This window comes from Polypterus senegalus, chromosome 4 (genome assembly GCF_016835505.1).
Source record: "Polypterus senegalus isolate Bchr_013 chromosome 4, ASM1683550v1, whole genome shotgun sequence".
Taxonomy (NCBI): Eukaryota; Metazoa; Chordata; class Cladistia; order Polypteriformes; family Polypteridae; genus Polypterus; species Polypterus senegalus.
In genome coordinates, this window is record NC_053157.1 from 116526956 (window position 1) to 116540339 (window position 13384).

The 13384-nt window shown below is 35.0% G+C and overlaps 1 protein-coding gene across 1 annotated transcript in view; it reads right to left on the reverse strand.

The window, feature by feature from the left end:
- kdr (kinase insert domain receptor (a type III receptor tyrosine kinase)) overlaps positions 1-13384 on the reverse strand; it is a 70153-nt gene that overhangs the window by 10845 nt on the left and 45924 nt on the right. The window contains exons 14-25 of the mRNA XM_039751211.1: positions 10250-10396; positions 10023-10154; positions 9829-9935; positions 9391-9517; positions 7757-7861; positions 7165-7278; positions 6958-7046; positions 5669-5816; positions 4222-4319; positions 3201-3323; positions 2541-2652; positions 2357-2456 (exon numbers count right to left, since the gene is read on the reverse strand). Coding sequence (XP_039607145.1) covers positions 2357-2456; positions 2541-2652; positions 3201-3323; positions 4222-4319; positions 5669-5816; positions 6958-7046; positions 7165-7278; positions 7757-7861; positions 9391-9517; positions 9829-9935; positions 10023-10154; positions 10250-10396 — 1402 coding nt within the window. The remainder of the gene's footprint in view (positions 1-2356; positions 2457-2540; positions 2653-3200; positions 3324-4221; positions 4320-5668; positions 5817-6957; positions 7047-7164; positions 7279-7756; positions 7862-9390; positions 9518-9828; positions 9936-10022; positions 10155-10249; positions 10397-13384) is intronic.

Consider the following 13384-nt stretch of genomic DNA (forward strand, 5'->3'; position numbering starts at 1 on the left):
TGAAATAAAGACACATGTGATGATAGGCCACATTCAGGCACACACACCAAAGTTTAGAAGCACTAACTAATAAACTACCTAACACACAGAGTAAAGCTGTGTTGGAACAACAGCAGTATCTGGAGAGAGAAACCCCACAGAGAGGGACTTATGATGTGATGATCCAGATCATTTACTTTTTTTTACAGTATATGTCATATATATTAGCAGATGTAACTAATACTGTTGTGCAGATGTTAAAGCAACTTGGTAAGTGCAATTGTGTAATTGATGAATATGAGAGCTGCAATTAAATATTGTTAAAATTTTAATTTACGACAGAGATGTAATGTTCCTTCTGGTGGTAGTTAATTGAAATACATACAGTACATAAAAAAATTCTGTCGTAAGCAAAGGGTTAAAGATAGAAGTATAACACCATTTTTGATTAGTTCTTTGACATCTAAAACCAATTTAGGTCTCACTGTGAGCCATTTACAAAACTGTATGCATATGATATACTGTACTTCATTAAAAGCTTACAGTAGTTTGAATACAAAAGTACAAAAGGTAACAGTAAAATTCAGAGAAGAAAAAGTTTGAATATTCTTAGCATCATCAACAAGTTGTTCTTAATATGAAAATACATGGCTTACCGTTCATTTACCATGATCTGCTGTTACCATGCTATAGTAAACATATCACTTCTTATTTACAATCAGTGATGCAAATCTGATATTTATTGACCTAACAGCACAAATGGTTAGTTTATTAGATACAGTAATCTTGCACTTCCCAGGTCATTTTCTGCTCAATCAGTGACAGGATCAAACATGCCAAGAATAAAACTGAAAGTCGACAGAAATGCATGATTAATGTAATTCAGTGGTAAAAGGGATTGACTTATGGTTTAGAAAGGTTTTGGATGTAAAACAATATTAGTATTAATGTATAATAAACAGTAGCTCTGCTGATACGTTCACATTTAGGAGTTTCATAGGTATATATAAAATGGAAGGGGCGGCACGGTGGCGCAGTGGTAGCGCTGCTGCCTCGCAGTTAGGAGACCCGGGTTTGCTTCCTGGGTCCTCCCTGCGTGGAGTTTGCATGTTCTCCCCGTGTCTGCGTGGGTTTCCTCCCACAATCCAAAGACATGCAGGTTAGGTGGATTGGCGATTCTAAATTGGCCTTGGTGTGTGGGTGTGTTTGTGTGTGTCCTGCGGTGGGTTGGCACCCTGCCCAGGATTGGTTCCTGCCTTGTGCCCTGTGTTGGCTGGGATTGGCTCCAGCAGACCCCCGTGACCCTGTATTCGGATTCAGCGGGTTAGAAAATGGATGGATGGATATAAAATGGAGCACTAACAAAAACAAACATTTTGCCAATGTTGGTCCTAATACCAAAAACACACCATGGATGGAAGGGGTCAACGGAGGCTGACTCAGGTTGGGTAAATAAACAACCAAATGAGTGGTCATGAACTAACAATTCTCTATGATATTAATGTCGAAAAGGCATATAATAATGCAACTTATTGTGGACTGAACATACCAAACTGACTGACCTATCTACTAATGTTAGGGAAAACAAAAACCTGTGGTTGAAATTAACTAAGAAGAATAAACATTATACATGAAAAACATCCCCTACTAAGATATGCTTTGAAACTCTCTAATTCATGATGATAAGAAGATCAGAATATGGTGAAAACTGCATGAGTCCATAGATCCATTCAGTCAATTGTTAGTAATGCAGGGTAGTGGTGGTAGTATAATGTGCTGGCATGTATTTATGACTGCGTCATTAGATAGCAGTGTAGAATAATGTTTGAATGTCCCAAGATATCTGAACATCACTGATTAATGGTTGCATCATTTTATGAGAGCATTGTAGCCTTCAGAAAACTGGTGATTTCAATAGGATTATACTTTATTTAATAGCGCTAGAAAAAGCTAGGAATTTTTTGCAAGAACATGACAGTGAATTAAGTTTGATGTGAAGAAATCCCAAGTCAATAGGGTTGAAAATAAGTGTGAAAAATAAGAACAAGCTATTCAGAGTCGAAATCTAGAACTACTTAATTTATAACAAATATTGGGCACACTTCAGCTTCTGTAACAGCACTTTTAAAACCTTGTCATGTTGAATTCAAGCTGTTAAGAGGGCCAATGGGGGAACACCTCTCTTTTAGGGAGGTTTACCTAATAAAGAAACTATCAAGTATATATTTTATGGACTAACTGAACACACTGTTCCAGATGTACTATCAGTTCTGTTTTTGAGAACATGCTGATAACCATTGACTAATCTAAAACAAACTTTTTAGATGTTATGGAATACAGCAAGAAATAGTTCACGGCTTTGTTCTTTTATGCTTACATTTCTGGGCTGGCATAATCAGGAGCTCGCATTCTTGTGCCTTGTCTTAGTCTCCTGCAGAATTCCTCATCAATTGCAACCCCTGGATACGGTGATGCACCTATTGAAAAAGTATTGTTGCACACATTAGAAAAAATACTAACTGAAATCTGGACTTTCATTTGAAGAAAAGTAAATTATTTACCTAATGAAAATATTTCCCAAAGTAAAACACCAAATGACCAAACATCACTTTGTGTTGTATAAACTCTGTCAAAAATTGTTTCTGGTGCCATCCATTTCAGTGGAAGACGAGCCTAAAGATTAATGCAAATTCTTAATGACCAAACTAATATTTTTCCAATACATTTATCAAAAAATAAAAAATATGGTCTGTTAATTGTTATATCAATTATTATTGTGAATCTTCTGATTGAATACATCTCATTAGAAAATATTTTTTCTTATAAAATTAAAGTGACTACTTTGAATAAAACACCAAGTCATACTGATTACACTGTTCCTCATCAAAACCCTCCTGCACAAAAAATATCAATGTACTTTATAGATTAAAGTTTACTAAATCCATTTCTGAAACTGAAAATTCTCTACAACACTTTCTGTGAGATAACAGATTCAGTTTCAAAACAATCTGTTGCTATTTTAAGAAAGAACTTACATTTGTTTAATTTATAGGAATAAGTGTTATTAATGCTCACATTAACACCTTTAATTTTTGACAGGAACACATTTTATTTTGCAGAACAGTGTTTTATGTTGTACACATCAGTAAAAATCATTTCAAAATAGCATCAGCTACATTCCGAATGCAGTAAGGTTTATCTGTACTTAGATTTCTACTTACATCGCCTTTACGAACATAGTCAGGGTCTCTGTAAACATCACGGGCGAGGCCAAAGTCACAAATCTTAACAACATTATTTTCTGACAAGAGTATATTACGTGCTGCTAAATCCCTGTGGATACACTACAAAAGAAAAAAAAAGTTTTTAACTTATCAGTGGTATAATTATTGAACCTTTGATATATTATCTAAACCTTTCACAGTAACTAATAGTAAACAAACGTACTACAAAATCATTAAAACAGTGAAATTATTTTTCAACCTTTCTTATCTGCTGCTGTATACCATATCATATAACATGCTCACTGTGATAAGCCTACTGTACAACATATTTCCATTCACTTATCTAATTACAATTTGTTTTCAACTGACAAAAAAAACACAAGACACACGCTGAATGCTTTAAGTTTCTTAAGTGAGTTTTACTGAATATTCCCCTTAATTCTCATCTAATAATTTGTAAAATGTTTTGCACGAAGAAAGATTTTCTGAAACGTTACATGACAGGACATATTTAACTATTGTTATAATTTACATAAAAATAAAGAACTTGTCAAAATAAACTAGCAGGTAAGAAATAAGACACAACAGAGTAAAATAAATCCTTATTACAAATCAATGTATGACACAGATGATATGTAGAATGCAGTGTTTTCTTGGAGGAAAAAATATGTGAATGAATGTAAAAATTAAAATATGAAATTAAATTGAAATGCATTGGGCATTGATTGGTGTTCCTTCTAAACATCTAGACAGGCAAATACAAAATGTCAGATATTTTAGCCATTTGAAATCTTTGCATATTTTAAAATATACGCAGGTGAAAAGCAATGATAAATTCCCTTATAAAATTCCTAGATTTTTACTGAAAGAAATGAATTTATTTTATTATACCGAATGTAATCATTTGATAGAGAAATATATTTAAGCTCCTGTTGTCAAGACACATTTTAAAATGCAATTCTTTATCAAGATTACATATTAATATAAATGGCAACTGTTCATTCACTTTTCACATTACCTTGCGTGAGGCAAGAAATTCCATTCCCTTGGCAACCTGAAAACTGTAAGAGATCAGGTCTTCCATTGTCAAGACAGTCTTCTGATGATTTTCCAGTTCTAGAAAAAAATGGAGAGAGAATGTACAATGTGATTGTTTTTTATTTAGATGTCACAAAGACACAGATAACTTGGTACCTAAAAGGAGTACATTTCTTTTATGTTACAACAGATGTTTCCTTGGATTTCCTTGTGTTGAATGAAGGCAGTAAGTATATTTAATTAGTTGAGAAGTGGAAAGTTAGTACAGGACAATCTCATAGTCAAGAGTCTGGCATGAAGAAAAGATTAAAGGTGCATGCATGCACCAAGATGCTTGTGGAAAACATATAATAAAAAAATAAAATAAATGATATTTATTAAACAAATATATCTTTTTAAAGGAACATCTGAGATGGACAAGAGTCTCAAGAAAGCATTTTAAAACTTAATGAAAAGTCCTGAAAGAACACATTTTGAGAAAATCAGGAGTGGTCTCCCCTAGACTTTCTTGTATACTCAGATATGGGGAGGGATATTTGAGGAGTAAACCACAAGACAATGATTATATTTTTATTTTATGTACATTAAAGAACCATCAACAACAAATTCAATTAATAATATATTGAACAATTTTTATAAAAGTAAGGTTGAATAAATCAGACTCTGCAGCTGCATGAGTAAAAGGCAAAGTACCACTTCTAGTTAATGGAAATAGTCCAAAAGTTGATAGAAATGTACGTTTTGTACCTAATACTTGCATGCAAAATTTGGCTGACCTAAGTGAAAGCGTACTCAAGTTATCATGTTTACATACACACACACAAACAGACAGACACAAAGACATAATTCCAAAAATGGTATTTTCGGACTCAGGGAGGTCTAAAAGGTCGAGATTCATCAAAATCTCAACATCAAATCTTTGGACAGTTACAATACTTTCCCTATGCTTTGTACTGTATACAAGAAAGTAAAATACTGTAATAAAAAAATAAGCTGACTTAATTTCAGCTCCTGAAGCCCTCACCTATCCCTTTATTTATACACAAATATGTTTTACATTCAAAATGCACTATGTATTATAATAAATAATGTTTCCATGATCTGATTTATTTTGTACACCTCATTCACTAAGGAATTTCAAACACTGAGCTTTTCACTTACAGACCTATCGCAGGAATGACACACTAACAACTTAAAGAACTGAAATAAAACAGGTATTCTGTAGCCTTGGCAGCTAGTGTTGTTGTTATCAACTGGTACAGTACCATTGTTGAACCATAACAAGTTCATATGTTAAACTTTGTTATAACAGTATTTGCTTGAAAGCATTCCTTCCTATTATGCTTCATATTGCAGAATATTAGCATAATTTAGATGGTATCAGTTTAATATAAAACTTATTCTCAGTCACAAGAATCTGTACACACCTTCTTCATCGTCCATATTACAAGACAATCTGTTTTCATCAAAACCAGAGCTACCAGAACTCTGACTGCTAGTGATACTTTCTAGGTTTCTTGTTGTGTCGAGGTCCTTGTCACATTCTTCTATAGTTCTTACACTGGATCTTTTGTTCTAAAGAAGAAAGAAAAGATAAATTAAACAATGTTATTTACTTATTAGTCCATTTCCTTTTTATAGTTCTGTTTAAGAAAAATGTTTCATTATTTTATATTTCACCTTGAGGATACTCATGGTAAACTCTAATCACAATCAATTACTTATCCATCTATGCTTAATCTCTATCTATGAGCATGAGAGGCATCAGCTAGCTGTGCGAGAAGGGTAGAAATCTTTTTGATTGGAACTTCATAACTTCAAAGACACACACACAAACATACAAACACGTACTCAGCGTTTCCAAAGGAAACACCCACATAAACTAGGATTGGACACACAGGAAGGTTACACAGGAAGTCAAACAACTTCCGCAATACGTTGGAAAATAACTCTGTCATAAACACATATTCATTATTCTATGTTTTTGTATTGTCATGGAAAAATACTGTAAAACTTCATTTTTTTTAGCTTTTTCAGTTCATATTTCAGTGTCTTACATTCGTAACATGTCAGGATATGACTTTAACAAAGTCCTAAGGGACTACTGTTTTGGGGTCATGCAATAATTGCTAATGTTCAAACAGGTCTTGCTCTGGACATTCAATGCGTATATGTGTGTCAGACATGTAATCATTTAGAGTGTGATCATTCCTGAACTTATACACTATTTCTATAGCCAAGTACCTATCTATTAAAATAATGGGAACCTACTTCAAGCCTATAATAGTATGTACAACTATTTACTGATACAAAACAAACAACTATGTGCACACATTACTCACTGGCTTCCTTTTCAGCTGTTATAGGTGCATCTATATTACAAACTACAATTGTTTTGGCTAATTTTGTTCCCAAGGTAAATAATTTACATGGCGCATGTAAAAGTATGGAAGAAACTGCACATCAACATCTGTGATGAATCTCAAACAACCGGATGTTTGAGTTTAGTTGTTCCTGTTGTTGTTTTTATTTAACCACTGTTTATTTTTATCCATTGTTCATCTTGTACTTCACAAGACAGCTACTGTTTACTAGTGTCAAGCTTGCTAGCCAATTTCAGAATTGAAGAGCCTTTGTCCCCATGATAGTGTGGAGAAAGAGCTTATTTTCCCAATTTATTACAATAAGATTGCACATTTTCCTTTAAATAACTTACCTTATAAGGTGTGTAATCTCCTCTCTTGCTTTTAAGGTAATTTGACAGGTTTCCATGCCTGCAATATTCCACAATTACCATCAAAGGACCTGCAATTAAATTTGTTTCTTTATTTTTTTTTTAATTTAAGTAATACATATAAGATGCTTGTTCTTCTTTATAAGTGTTTTAATATTACTGGGAAAAAAAAACTCTTGTGCCACTCACCTCCAGGTTTAGTGCATGCTCCAAGCAGATTCACAATATTAAGGTGATGGCCAATGTGGATCAATATCTTCAGCTCAGACATTAATGCTCTGTACTCGCTGGAGGTGGCACCCTCTAATTAAAAAAAAAAAAAATTTTTCAAGAATGCGTTTTAGCACATTAGTAATTAAATCACATTTTAATTAACAAAAACCCATCTCTTTTTGCAACTGACCAAAAAATATACTTTAATCTTTCCTGTGTCTGGATTATTTATTTATTGTATCTTTTTCTTTGAAATTGAAGAATAGGTAAAAAAGAAGGTCACACACTATAAAATGTTTTCACAAAACAACATCAATAAGAACAATCCCTGTGTTAGTCTATGCTACTTTCAATTCTTCTTTTGAAAGATCAATCTATTTTCTCACTTCCTTAATCCAAGTCAAAATCATTTTCACGTTTGTAAAATTGTCCATTCTACCCTTACAAGAATTTCTTTAAGAAAAATGTTTTGGAGATACTCACACACACATACGGTTAAGGACTTCAAATGATATACTATACTGTAGAATACATTGGAGATTATCGACTAAACATAAAGTGATAGTACCTTTCAGCATTTTTACTGCAACTGTTGTACACGTAGAGGCTTTTTGGATTCCAAAGGCTGCTGCTTCCACCACCTGACCAAATGCACCACGGCCAAGTGGTTTCCCTGTAAAGATCATAAGTAATGATAACTAGCTGTAATCTGTTGGCTTCAGTCAAGTTCTGATTACAAATTGATGTAAATCTAAAAATCGCTAAATTTATTCCTGATTTCTCATAAACCCTGTGGTCACAATAACTGGATAAGTGTTGCATGATTATGTTCCAGCTTTTCTATTGTTTCAACTGCTTTAAGGAATGTCAATATTTTCTTTGTTGTAACAATTATTAGGTTGAGAGTTTAAAGATAAAAGTTGTTTTTGGCAAACTATAACTTTTTTAATTCTTGTTGCACCATTTCTATAAATAATACATTCTACTCAATCAAATACTATTGTAAAATGAAATCCTGAAATAACAAATAATAATCTTGTTGATATTTTATATTGCGTCAGCCATCTCCTAACAGTTTGGCTGGTTTCCTGACTCCAAAATTCAAACTGTTATCTGGAGTTAAAAAAATGACTCACTTTTATAATATTTTATTTACATTCCATTTTGTCTGTGTGAAATTTCAGTAGAAGATATTTATGCTAATTGGTCAGCTTCCTTAGATAACAGATTTAGTTTCTAATTGCATGTGTAGTCATTAAATGGTGAAAGCATTGATTCTGAACATTCCTTTTTTTTTGGTGTTATTTATCTATATCAGTACGTTAGCATAGTAACAAGTGTTTGCAGAAAGATTACAAATTTGTGCAAATATTAATTGACTAAATTGGTCTGACAAATTTGTTTCATTTTGTTCAAATGTTCATTACAATTTTTAATTTGTTCCTAACACAGCCTTTTATTAAATATTAAGAAAACCCATGGATTATGTGATAAGTAGGCAGTCACATTTTCTTCCTGAGAGAACATGCTAATTTAGCAGCATAACTAAAAACATAAAATAGGTTCTAAACAGAATTACACAGGGACTGAAATTGTTTGAATTAGACTAACCTGTAGATTTCCCTAATGTTAGAATATTGTGGCTATTCTCAAATTAACAATCTTTAATAATATCTTCAAATTAGAATACACGTACAGGATCGCTTAACTCAGCAATCTATCTATGTTTATAGGGCTACTATTATCATAGCAAATTTCTTACTTGCATGCGCAAATCAACATACAACATGTCTTCACTGTCTGGTGCCATTATTAATGTTTTATTGTATTATGACAAGATGATATCTGCTACGAAAAAAATGACTAATTCACAATATGGGTTAATTTGTCATTCATTACTATAGACATTGATGACCGTATAACTTTGAGTAATAAAAGTTAAATGTTTAGGGTTAGAAAGTAATGGTTAGCTCCCAATTTTTAAAAAGAACCACAATGAAGAATACAAGAATTTACTTTGATAAAATCTAAACTAACTTTGAAACATGTTCATGATTTTAGAAGTACAAAATAATGCAGGTACTATCAAATATTATTGACAGGATCTGGAATAATAGGACATATTAACTTTATGATTTTAATTTAGTAGACAAACACAGTAATAATATGTTAATAGGCAAATTCCCATACAAATCAACTCACCTAGCTTTAGCCTATCTCGGGGAAACTCCCACTTGGTAGGATCATAAGTCAGAAATTCTTCCATTGGAACTTCATCAGGATCAACAATGATTGATAGGTAGCCTGTCTTGAATTCTTCTCTATGGGACTGATTGAGAATCAAGAGTCTAGTTACAAAAACTGCAGATGATGTTTCTCCTGTCTAATCCACTTGCACTGAGCAAAAGCACATTTTCAGCCAATTATTCTGAAACATACTTAATAGAAGAAGAAGCAGAAGTTTATTTTTTTTAGATGTAATCCAATTAATGCTGAATTGTGGGAGCTTTACAAGGCCTCACAAAAAGGTCTACAGCATGAAAAGGAAAATGCTGCTATGATTTCAAACACAATAGCAAGAACAATACAGAGAAATCTCAGTTAGTTTCAATTTATCTATGAAAAACATGCATATTTTACCCTTTTAATGGTTCTCATGATGATTATTAGAAGAAGCCAGAAGAAGAGGGCAATCACCCCTGTGCCTATCAGGATAATAAGCTCTACATTTTTCTTCTCTTCTGCACCTGTTCCAACCACAATATATTTGCACAATGAATTAGGGAAATTAATATATAATACAAAAATATTTAACATACAACAAACAGTCTCACCTTCAATAGAGACAACAGCACGTGCCATTTGACATCCCAAATCATTGCAGGCCATGCAGTGATACACACCCATATCTTCTTTTTTAACTCGCTGGATAGTCAAAGCTCTGCTTTTCTGTGTAAAAACAATGCCTAGTAGGATAGACAGCACAAAAGAACTTGTCATATATTAAAAAAAAAAACAGTACATAAAAGTGAAAATAGCAGAAACAGGGTCTAAGTTTTACCAGAATCCTCCATTAAAGTGGCATTGTCTTTTATCCATGTCACAACAGGAGTAGGAGTTCCACTAACAGTGCAGGTAAGTTCAATAGTTTCACTAATATTTACATGCTGACTGGTTGGGTTTATTGAAACAAGAGGAGCCTGTAAAGCTGCAGAAACAAATCAGACATATTATTTATGATGAAGATCTGAACACCGCAAATTCAAAAATTCAAAAAGCCAAAACTTTAGAAAACATCTTTCAAACCGAAATAACTTTAACTGAATTGTCACACACACTCCGTGCCTGGGTTAAATTCCTGTTTTGTGACTGATGCTACTAGGATAGACTCTAGCCCAATGTTTTTATTAACTACAGTCCTCAGGGACCCTTGTGCCTATGTGTTTTTATTCCAACCAATTTCAAATTGAGTGCTTCATTATTAATTTTAATTTATCTCATTATTTAGTGAACTGTCTTTCTTTATCCTCTTATTTTAAGAAATTATTAAATATTTGCATTTTTGCAACAGCTTGAAACTTTTGGCATTTTATACCTTTATAACTGGCTGTTTCCTTTAGGCTTTCCTCTCTTCATTCTATCCAAATGCTGATAACACTGAAAACATTTTGGTAACCACTTATGCACCATGTGTCCTGTCAGCAGGATGCTACCATATTTCAAGTTTTTTGTGTATGTTGCAATAAACCCACAACTCAACCAAAGTGGTAATGGCATTTTTACATACCCAATGGTGTCTTCTTACAAATAAGTCATAAGTTTTCATGTTGTCTACTCATTTTCATTAGTACAATATGTGATTTGGAGATACAGTATATATGCTGAGGGGGGGCAGCATGTCACAGCTGAGTGAATCTTCTTTTATCAAAGATCCCACCTGTGTCACACCACAAACAGTGAATTTAAATCATATAGGTATCTATGATTGGTCATTTGTACTATATGCTACAGCTGTGCATATAAAACAGAAAACATATTGCATATGTGACAGCTCATCATTATGCTTCTTTGTATATACGCTTCTAAGGAGTGCATGTGGACTGTTTGGTTGATGTGAAATAAGTGTTAAACTGTGTACTATGTAATGTCTTGTTCAAAAAAATGAGAACATACATTTGAGAACGTTACAGAATGCTAGTAATATTGAATATGAAGACCAGGTCACAATTTTGACTCTATTGAGAATGATAGATAGATAGATAGATAGATAGATAGATAGATAGATAGATAGATAGATAGATAGATAGAACTTTATTGCAAAGAACTTGATGTCCTGATTTATTTGTAAGTACTGCTTAGTATAACTTTTCAGCGTGCAGTTTTACAACTCAAGCATCATGGATTTGGTTACAATATCTGGATGCTATCTGCTGTACCTTCTCCCTGTTAGTTTTCTGAGTAATGTTATTCTTTCAGGTCCATCTTTCTTACATACCCGCTTGATGTTTTACGTGAAGGGCACTTTAATCTAATATCACTGAATATGCTGCTTGCAGTTTCAAATAGGGAACCCCACCTGCATCTTCCTTGGACCAAATGGCACTGTATTATGCCACACATGTTGCTTTGTCACAAACATATGAGGAATAAGAAGTTTCAACTAGAGTCTTGTTCATGGTATAATTCTCCACCTCCTAATCATGTTCATTTTGAGATGGAGATTGAAGCAAGCGTGTGTGAAGTCCAGGGCTGCCAGCAAAGGCACTGTCCTCACTCCCATAAGAGAAGCTGATATGAAAATGTATGTAGGTACTGTGCTTAATATATTCCAGACTTAAAATGCAAGAGAAAAGGAACAAAAAAAAAAACACACTAAGTTTCTGTAGGGCAACTGCAACAGTAGGCAGGAGAAGATGTGTGAATTACCACACAAAAACCCCAATCTATTCTACAAAATTTCACTGTGTCTAGTTTTAAAGACTGCCATGAAAATTAATTTTGAACGTAAGGGTTTGGATGAAAATACATACATATATACATACATATCAATCCATCCATGATCTGTCGCTTATCCGAGGTCAGGTTGCAGGGGCAGCAGCCTAAGAAGGGAAGCCCAGACCTCCCACTCCCCGGCCACCTCCTCCAGCTCTGAGGTGTTCCAAGGCCAGTCGGGAGATATAATCCCTCCAGCGTGTCCTGGATCTGCCCTGTGGCCTTCTCCCAGTGGGGCATGCCCGGAACACCCCCCCCAGGGAGGCCTCCAGGGGGCATCCTAACCAGATGCCCAAATCACCTCAACTGACTCCTCTCAATGCGGAGGAGCAGTGACTCTAATCCGAGTCTCTCCTGGATAACTGAACTCCTCACCCTATCTCTAAGGGAAAGTCCAGCCACCCTGCGGAGAAAACTCCTTTCGGCCGCTTGTATCAGCGATCTTGCTCTTTCGGTCACTACCCAACGCTCGTGGCCATAGGTGAGGGTAGGAACGTAGATTGACTGGTAAATCGACAGCCTTGCCTTTTGGCTCAGCTCTCTCTTCAACCTGACGGACCGTTGCAGAGCCTGCATTACTGTGGATGCCGCACCGATCCATCTGTCAACCTCAAGCTCCATTCTTCCTTCACTCGTGAACAAGACCCCGAGATACTTGAACTCCTCCACTTGAGGCAGTAATGTGTTCCCAACCCAGAGAGAGCATTCAACCCTTTTCTGGTTGAGAACCATGGCCTCGGATTTAGAGGTGCTGACTCTCATCCCCGCCGTTTCACACTCGGCTGCGAACTGCTCCAGTGAGAGCTGGAGGTCACTGTCCGATGAAGCCAACAGAACCACATCATCCGCAAATAGCAGAAACAAGATTCTGAGGTCACAGAACCAGACCCTCTCTGCTCCTTGGCTGTACCTAGAAATTCTGTCCATATAACTTATGAACAGAATCGGTGACAAAGGGCAGCCCTGGCGGAGTTCAACCGCAACAGGAAACAAGTCTGACTGAATGCGGACCAAGCTCCTGTTCCTCCTGTACAGGGACTGAATGGCTCGTAACAACGAGCCTTGAACCCCATACTCTTGGAGCACACCCCACAAGATGCTTTGAGGGACACGGTTGAATGCCTTCTCCAAATCCACAAAAACAAATGTGGACTGGTTGGGCAAATTCCCATGCCCACTCCAGGATCCTGGCCAGGGTGTAGAG